Source organism: Podarcis gaigeae (genome assembly GCF_964106915.1).
Source record: "Podarcis gaigeae genome assembly, chromosome: 18".
NCBI lineage: Eukaryota > Metazoa > Chordata > Lepidosauria > Squamata > Lacertidae > Podarcis > Podarcis gaigeae.
In genome coordinates this window covers 195,936-204,665 of record NC_139696.1, presented here as the reverse complement: position 1 = coordinate 204,665, position 8,730 = coordinate 195,936, and the positions used below count along the sequence as shown (strand labels likewise).

At 48.4% G+C, this 8,730-nt stretch overlaps 1 protein-coding gene across 1 annotated transcript; it reads right to left on the bottom strand.

The window, feature by feature from the left end:
• Nucleotides 1-251: 251 nt before the first annotated feature.
• On the bottom strand, nt 252-6,745 carry LSM4 (LSM4 homolog, U6 small nuclear RNA and mRNA degradation associated). The gene is made up of 5 exons (XM_083720107.1): nt 6,636-6,745; nt 5,646-5,687; nt 3,802-3,900; nt 1,915-2,098; nt 252-1,404 (listed from the first exon to the last, which is right to left on the bottom strand). The coding sequence occupies exons 1-5, from the start codon at nt 6,636-6,638 to the stop codon at nt 1,310-1,312; spliced, it is 423 nt and encodes a 140-aa protein (XP_083576233.1). The 5' UTR covers nt 6,639-6,745; the 3' UTR covers nt 252-1,309.
• Between the last annotated feature and the right edge of the window lie 1,985 nt (nt 6,746-8,730).

Below are 8,730 nucleotides of genomic sequence, written 5' to 3'. Positions count from 1 at the left end.
AACCAAATTTCGCAAAGGGCAAAGTGTTCCAGGGTAGGAGCTGCCTGTGGGTGGAGGGGGCTGGGACAGGCCACTTCCACTAGCAGACTGGCCGCTCCTTGAGCCTGCCAGCTCAGGCGGGGCACTGCCATGATACGGATTTCTTGCAAGATAGTGAAACAGCAAAAGCAGATTTGCAAGCTGTGTTTTGAGAACCGAAGGGGAACGGGAGCTCTCTGGGGCCCCTCCGGCAGAAACGCAGACACCGAACAGCTGATTCCAAGTTTATTCTGCTCGTAAACTTAAAACTGGGTTACAAAGCACGTTTTTTTATTTTAAAAAAGGAGAAGAAAAGGAAAGAATGGTTGCAGCTCGTTTGTTCTGGCTCCGACCAACTGCTGGTGATATCATGGAGGCGGCCGATGCAGTCTCCCGAGAGATTCTCAGAAGGGTCACACAAACGGGATGCTTTAGATCTGAGGCTGAGGCAACAAATTCCACCTGGGAGGGAAATGGGTGTGTGGAGAATTTGGAAGCAGAGATTAGCCCGACTCCCTCCAGATGTTGCTGGATTGGAGTTCCCATCAGCATCCCAGAATATCGGCTGTGCGGATGGGAGTCGGAGTCCGGTAACATCCTGGGGGATGAATGGACGCAGATCACCTCCTGGTCACCAAACATCCCTGGGAAATATCGGGGGGGGGGGGCAATGGGCTGGGGGGAAGGGCTGAACAAGAGAGACAGGAGCAGAGGGAGGCTGGGAGACTGAACTCCGGCTGAAAAGGTATGTTCCCACAGGTGTGATGAGAGCCCAGGTGGAAGCAGCAGAATTCCCTGGCCCAGCGACACCTTCTCATCCAACCCCGCTCCCCAAAAACTGAACCCGGAGCTGAAGTTGCCTTCGACAAGTCCCATTTCCTAATAAAAAGAAAGCTACATCGTTTAATCCTGACACTCTGAGCGGAGAGCCTCGCTCGCCCTCTCAGTTACTGTCGTTCCAAAGGCTGGCAAAGCGTTTCTCTTGCCAAAACGATTCCAAAAAACAAAAAAGGGAAGAGGCGAAGTCAAATCGCCCCTCCAAAAGGTTACCTGGATTCTCAAATTAAGAGCTAAACTGTGTGTATGCGCTCGGGGGAGACGCTTTAAACACTCATTTCTAATAACTGGAACTTAAAAGCAAAAAGAGACCAAAACGTGAGGCCAGTGGCTTCCGTCTCCCCCGAGGCGCATGGAAACAGAGGGACCTAAGAGTTTCTTTTGTGGGTGAAGAGGGACGGCAGACCAGCCTTCCTGACATGGCACTTGAGTCCGGGGCGCCATCTTCGGCTCCTCACTGCTTGGCTGCCTGACGCCCGGGCTTCTTCTCCTGCTGCCCTCCTCGGCCGCTGCCTGGGATCCCCCCTCGTCCACGGCCGCCAAACACACCTGGGGGGGGGGGAGAAGAAAAGAGGAAGGGGCTGAGCTCAGGGGAATCCCTTTGCCACTCACCCAGCCACTCTGGGCGGCTCCCAACCGAATATTAAAAACACAATACAGCATTAAACCTTAAAAACTTCCCAAGACAGGGCTGCCTTCAGATGTCTGCCACGGGGGCCGGATTAAATTGACTGGTGGGCCAGATTAGGCCCCCGATACGGAGTTTGGACAAGACTGTGGCGTCTTTATTCTCTTAGGAGGGATTCAAGGGGTTTTACCAGGAAAATATTAGAAGGCATTTCAGTCGGAAGAAGCCAGACTGAATTGTGTATTTTCTGAAGAAACTCACACGAGTTTGCAACGAGTTTTCTGCTGCGTAAGAAGGGGAATGTACTCTGCGAAGTGGGGGAACTTGCTAGCATGAGTTAGGAAGGATATTAATAAACAACATCTCAAGGCTGGGAGCCCCCTGAAGTGGGAGATTCCCCTGCCGCCCCCGAGCTCCGGAGAGGGGCTCACCCCGGCCAGTGCCCCCAACTCCGCGCCCCTTCTGCTGCTTCTGCTGCTGCATCCCGCCGCGGCCTCTCCCCTTGGACACCACCTCCTCCTTGACCATGTCGATGATCTCATCCGGGATGCGAAGGTACTTGATGGTGCTGCCGCGGATGTAGCACTCCGGCATCCGCCAGAACTTGTCTCCGTCCTGCCCGAGAGAAAAGGGAGAACGGGGGAAACCAGGACCAAAAGAGATTAAAAAAGAAGACGACTCAAGACAGAAATAGACTGAAAAGAGCGAGTTCAATAATACAGTGGTATCTTGGTTCCCAAACGCCTTGGTTCTCAAACTCCAAAAACCTGGAAGTGTTCTGGTTTTCGAGCAATTTTTGGAGGCAGAACATTCGATGCAACTGTTGGCATTATTTCCAGGGTGCCTGCACCAATCAGAAGCCATGCCTTGGTTTTCGAACATTTCAGAAGTCACACAGACTTCCAGAACAGATTACGTTGGCGCTTTTGTTTTTGCTCTTTATTTTGCCTTTTTGTTTTTAAGTTGTTTTCGGTTCATTTGTTTTTGTGACTGACTGATTGATCGTGTGACCGTGGAAATGGATAAAAGCCCCCCATCCAAACCATGACTATCATTGTTTTTTTATCATCTACAATACTGTCCTATTTATTTTATGATACAGTGCATTGATTATTGCATTCACTTTATGGAGCAATGGTCTTGTTAGATAGTAAAATTCACGTTAAATGGCTGTTTTAGGGGTTGTTTATAAAAGTCTGGAACGGATTAATCCGTTTTGCATTACTTTCTATGGCACAAAAGTACACCTTGGTTTGGGAGCACTTTGCAACGGACTTCCGGAGCGGATTAAGTCTGAGACCAAAGGGACCAATGTACTGCTCTCTCCCTATCTTTCTTCCTTTGGACGTTTTCCTGCCCAACTGGAGGCAATCTCAGGCAGGCTGCCTACAGCCCCTTTGTTTTGGAAGCTTCGTGCTTCTTGTTGCAAAACCGGCTGACACAAACGCTGTCTTTTTAAAGCTGAAGGGGAAACCCCATTTCTAATCCTGCCCCCAGTGTGGTTTCTGCCAACCTGCTTAGCTCTGCGCTAACATTTACCTCCCTCTCTTCCGGAGGAGACTTGAGTTTTGTGCAAAAAGTGGCTCCTCCCCTGCTGAGCTGAAAAATAAAAGGAGTTTTCCCCCGCCCGCTTGCGACTGAAGTCTCGCCAACGCCAGAGCCCGGCCCTCCCATCTCCGAGAAGGTTGGGCTGAAAGGCAGCGCCACCTAATGGACAGCGGGCAAACAGCACCCCACCAAAAGGCAGAAAAGGGATGCTGGTTTGCAAGGCAGTGTGGCGCAGGGGTTAGAGAGGGGTTCCCAAATTTGTCAGAGCGCTCCCTGGGATGGCGGGATTGTGCTAAGAGGCCCCTAATGGGCTGGCGCCAAAGGTTTGGATGACCCTCAGACTGGGTTTTTTCTGCTTTTAACTTACCTTATTGAACTTTAAAAAATAACAACACAAAATGAAAATTATCCGTAACATCCATTGCCTGCTCTCAAACTTCTGCACCACACTTTTGGAATAAAAATCTGCTTGTGCCACAGTCATTCTCAAAATCATTATTATGGATAAGAAATACATTGGAAAACAAAGGGAGCAGCTCCTAGCTCTGCTTGATTTACAACGTAGAGCACAACTGCGTTATAAAATGGCCATTTGAAAAGTATTAAGCAATGCAATGCATCAGTCCCAAAATAAAATTATAAACAAGCCTCTTACATGTGTACCTTAAGGAGGTACACAAGCACAGGGAGAAGTTTGAGCTTGCAGCATCGCTTGAAGCTCTCATTTGGAAGATAATAGTAGTAATAATAAAAATAGTAATAATGCTCACCCTGGACGTGCAGATGACTTCGCGCAGGTTAATGTTCATCCAGTTATCACAGCTGACCAGGTGACCGTTGTAGGTCTCCCCATTCTTCAGCTCCACCAGCTGGAAAGAGAAGGCGGGAGATGAGATGAAGGAACTGGGCACCCAGAGCTCCAAGATATTGGGGAGGAGGGATGGGGGAAACACCTGGGGCCCTCCAGGGGTCGGGCAACAACCCCCCTCCGCATTCCAAAAACACCTCTCCGATCTAAAGAGGCATTTCCCTTCCTTCTCTCACAGCCCTGGAGGCCTTTTGGGCAACATTTGACACCCCCACAGCCCTTGCTTTGCCTTCCCAAAGCCCAGGACAGTGGGACCTTGGTTCTCAAATGCCTAAAAAACCCGGACGTGTTCTGGTTCCTCAACGTTTTTCAGAAGTGGAACATCTGATGTCAACGATTGTTTCCCAGGCACCTGCGCCAATCAGAACCCGTGCCTTGGTTTCCGAACAGTTTCCGAAAACAAAAATGCAAAATAAAGAGCAAAAACAAAAGTGCCAAACTTAATCCGTTCCGGAAGTCCGTTTGACTTCCAAAATGTTCAAAAACCACTGGGCTAAACTTTACTGCATGTAATGCTTTGAAAGAAAATATAATGAAAATGATATACAGATGGTACATGACCCCAGTTAAGCTTGCCAAAATATACCACTCGTCTGACAATAAATGTTGGAAATGTAAAGAAAATGAAGGAACATTCTTTCACCTCTGGTGGACTTGCCCTAAAGGGAAGGCCTTCTGGGAAATGATATATAATGAACTGAAAAAGGTATTTAAGTATACTTTCACTAAGAAACCAGAGGCCTTCCTTCTGGGTATTGTCGGCCAGAAGGTGTCAAAGAAGGACAGAACTTTCTTTATGTATGCAACAACGGCAGCAAGGATACTCATCGCAAAGAACTGGAAAACTCAAGATCTACCCACGCTGGAAGAATGGCAGATGCAGCTGATGGACTATATGCAGCTGGCGGAAATGACTGGCAGAATTCGAGACCTGGGAGAAGAAAGGATTGAAGAAGACTGGAAGAAATTTAAGATTTATTTACAAAATTATTGTAATTTGATGGAATGCTAAGAAGGATGCTTGATTATAAACAATTGGCCATCACTAAATTAGATGAGTATTATTAGACTATATTGTAATGATTGGTTATAAGATTACAAATAAGATGGTAATTTGCTTGAAAAATTTTATGAACAATGTAAGTGCGAGCGGATGACGCGAGGAAGTCCAAAGATGTTATGAAATTTTGTAAAGACACAAACAATGCTGTTTTTCATTTTTGTATCTCTTTTATTAAAAAAACCTAATAAAAATTTTGGAAAAAAAAACAAAAAACCAAAATGTTCAAAAACCAAGGCACAGCTTCTGATTGCTGCTTCTGATTGGTGCAGGCGTCCCGGAAACAAGAGCTGGCAGCCACATCGGATGTTCGGCTTCCAATTTTTTTAATCAAAAACTGGAAAACTTACTTCTGGGTTTTTGGAGTTTGAGAACCAAGGTCCCACTGTATACCCCACCTTTACTCATAGTCCTCCCCCCTTAAAAGGCAGGCTAGTCCAAGAGGGGAGATTTGAAACCTGGTTTCCCAGGTTTCAGTTCAATACTCTAACCGCTACACATCGCTGGCTCTGGTTTGGTTCTAGATTAGTCTCTTCCCCCTCAAAAGCCAGTTTTCTGTATGCAGGGATTTAAAAATGAATAAAACTGGAGGTGCATCCAGCCACAGTCTGAAATTGTACAGCTCAGCAGCGCGTCAGCCTCCTCCTCTGCAGTTTGACTGAAGGCTAGACGAGACCCGGACTCACCATGGGGTGGTTCTGCGCCGTCTTCAGCAAGGAGAGCGGAAGCTGCAAGAGGGGGGCAAATTGGGCAGGTTGAGAAACACACCAGGCAGGTAAAGGAGTCTTCACAGTCGAGCCGACCTTAATGGTTGCCATGCTTTTCAGAACCTAAGGAGAGCCCTGCTGGATCAAGCCAAAGGGTCCTGTCCTCACACTGCCCACCCAGACACCCCAAAGGGAAGCCCCCCATCAGGACTTGAGCATGCAGCCGCAACTCTCCCCGCTCGAACTGCCCTGAGACCTCCGGGTATAGGGCGGTATATAAATTCAATAAATAAGAAGAAATAAGAATAATTGTGATTCCCAGCTGAACCTAACCCTCAGCTTACCGGGCATCTAGGGAGCGCAGCAGCCCCCCCTTGGAGGAAGGGAAATAAGCCCCCCTTCCATTGCCTTCCTCTAGCAATCTTACCCCAGTAAAATACCTGGAAGATGTGGGGAGCGAACCACCTTGACTGTATCCAAGGGGGAGGCGCACAAACCCCCCTTCATTGCTTCACACTAATGCTGCAATCTGGTAAATGCTCAACGGGTCTCATCCCTAAAGGGGAGGCGGGGAGGAGCGAACCCCTTTTGCTTGACCCTAGCCCCCTCCCCGCGTGAAACCCCCACCTCCTGGTTTGACATTTGCACCGCCATCCAAAGCACATGCCTACTTGGGGCATTGAGCTGAATGGGTCCTGAGCGACGCGGCTTACCTGGGCAGGGGCAGCAAGAGGGAGCCCCCATTGCCTTATCTGGGGTGGGGAGAGAGAGGCTGCTCCATTGCCTTCCTCTAGCCCCCCAGGCTAGAGGATTCCCACTTTCCCCCTCCCAGGACACTCCATTGAGCTGAATGGGTCCTGCCCCATAGCCAATCCCCGTGTGAGCCCCCCCTGGGGCGGAAAAGCGCTTCCCCCGGGCTTACTCCCGAGTAGACCCTCCCGAGCCCCCTCCCCCTTTGCCCGGCCTCACCATCTTCCTTCCCGCTCACGTTGCTGCTGCTGCTGCTGCTGCTGCTGCTCCACCGCCCCAGCAACGTCGACTTCCGCTTCCGGCTTCCGCCCGCCGAAGGCTTCGGCCTCAGCGCCCGTCCAATGGGGAGCCTCCTGAGCGGCGGCCGTAAAGCGACGTCGGGAGCGGCGGGCGCGACAGTGTCGCAAAAACGCCGCTTTACCCAGCAGGCCCCGCGGCGGAGAAAGGGGCGCCTGGCCCACAATGCAGCGCGGCGGCTGCTTCTGCCTCTGGCAAAGAGGAGGAAATAGCCAATAAATCTTGGCCTCCTTTGATTTTGTGGTGCGGGGTTTCCTTAATAAAAAAAACAACTAAAATAAAAAATACTCCTACTTGGCATGAGCTCAGCTCATTTTCTTTTCTAAATACTTTTCAAGTAAAACCACAATTTCACTTTTTAGTGTGTTGCAAAATGGAAAAAAAATATGCACTACTGCATCATTGTGTGTGTGATTTTCATAGTTGTTTGGCTTTTTTGCAAGCGGCTTCCCATTGTTTTCTGCAGAAAAAGCAGGAAAATCACCATCATCATTTTTAATTTGTATACCGCCTTTCTATCTTGCAATACTCAAGGCAGTTTGCAAGCTGAAGAAACAAAAAATGCACATCTTATCCCAATCTAATGCAATACAAAAATGTGATAAAACACCTTTAAAATAGGCAGCCTACATCAAAAAAAGTAACATTCATCAATTAGAATAGTATAAAATATCAACATATAAAAGTGAAACAGAAATCCACTCAACAGTTACAATAATATCTAAACTAGAATCAATAAACATAAAACAATACAATACCCATGGAGAGGAGAAGCGGAGGGTGGGGCAAGGCAGGTGGAAGGAGGCCTTGCCTGAGGGAGTCTCACAAATCACAATACTGGATTGAATGTATCTCCCCCTCCTGTTTCAGTAGCAAACAGTGGCTGGCAGGGATGACCTGGGCTTGAATTCAAGGAAGGATAGACGGAGCGATATCCATCGGCCTTGAGCAGCAAGCAGGCGAGGGAGAGAGGAAAAGGACAAGGCTGACTCATGCTGTAAACAAAAAAAATGCCCTTCTTCCCTTATGGGGTATCCAAGAGCCCATATAGAGTCCTTACATAGGTTCCCTATTGGTAGGAGAGAATAACAGAGGCCAAGCAGAGAATATTGAGAAGCAAAGCGGCTAGTAAGCTTGATCTTTATTGATCTGTTGCAACAGGGTGCTCCCCTCACACGCAGGAGAGAGGAGGGACCCCGAAAAATGGCGAAAAATGACTTTTGAAATTGCCACCCTGTAGATCAAGACCACCCCCAGAAACATCATACATACATCACAGAAGGGGTGTAACCTAAGACCACCCCTCATATACATCATACCTACATCACAGAAACGGAGGTCTTAAAACAGAAATTTGAATGTTGTTGATCTCCTGTCTGGCAGGTTCCTTGATTGGATTGCCTGGGGAGCCTGGCCTGTCTTTTGTAGTGATAAATACTTAGTTCCTGGCCAGGTCACAGGCTCACACCCTATTCATATCTTAAATGTATCCTGAAGACAGGATTTGTGAGGAAAGAGACAATGGGGAGGTTTCCCACTTTGACCTTGCAGAGAAAACATTTGCTCAGTTTAGGAATCAAAATGGTTCCAGGTTGGTCTTCCTGTGCTGATCTATGTACGTGCTCGGTTGGTACACTTAGGAACATACCATATATCTAAGACCATAAAATTCCTATCACACTCACGCCAATTTAATGGCACCCAGAAAAGAACCCCACCTTTGCCGTGGGGCCTGGCACCTGCTGCCTGTCCTCTGCCAAACTGACTCCGCTGCCCTTTCGACTTAAGCGGCTCAGATAGTGGGCAAAGGTCTGCTGCCCTTGTGCTTGAATTATAATATTGACTGGATGAGAACTCTGGCAGCTCCCCTCAGCGGAAGGATGGAAATAATTCTGGATTGGCGTTCTTGTATAGTGGCAGAGGTACCAGCCATAGCTGTCAAGCGTCCCTTATTTGGTGGGACAGTCCCTTATTCCAGGGCCATGTCCCGCTGCTGTCCCTTATTGATGATGTCCCT

Bases quoted from the DNA above. Each gene is read 5' to 3' on its own strand.
- LSM4 (XM_083720107.1), bottom strand. The intron at 3,901-5,645 runs GTGAGTCCGGGT...TTCTCTTTCCAG, and splicing joins CGGCGCAGAACCACCCCATG to CTGGTGGAGCTGAAGAATGG. The intron at 1,405-1,914 runs GTGAGCCCCTCT...CCCCCCCCCCAG, and splicing joins AGTTGGGGGCACTGGCCGGG to GTGTGTTTGGCGGCCGTGGA.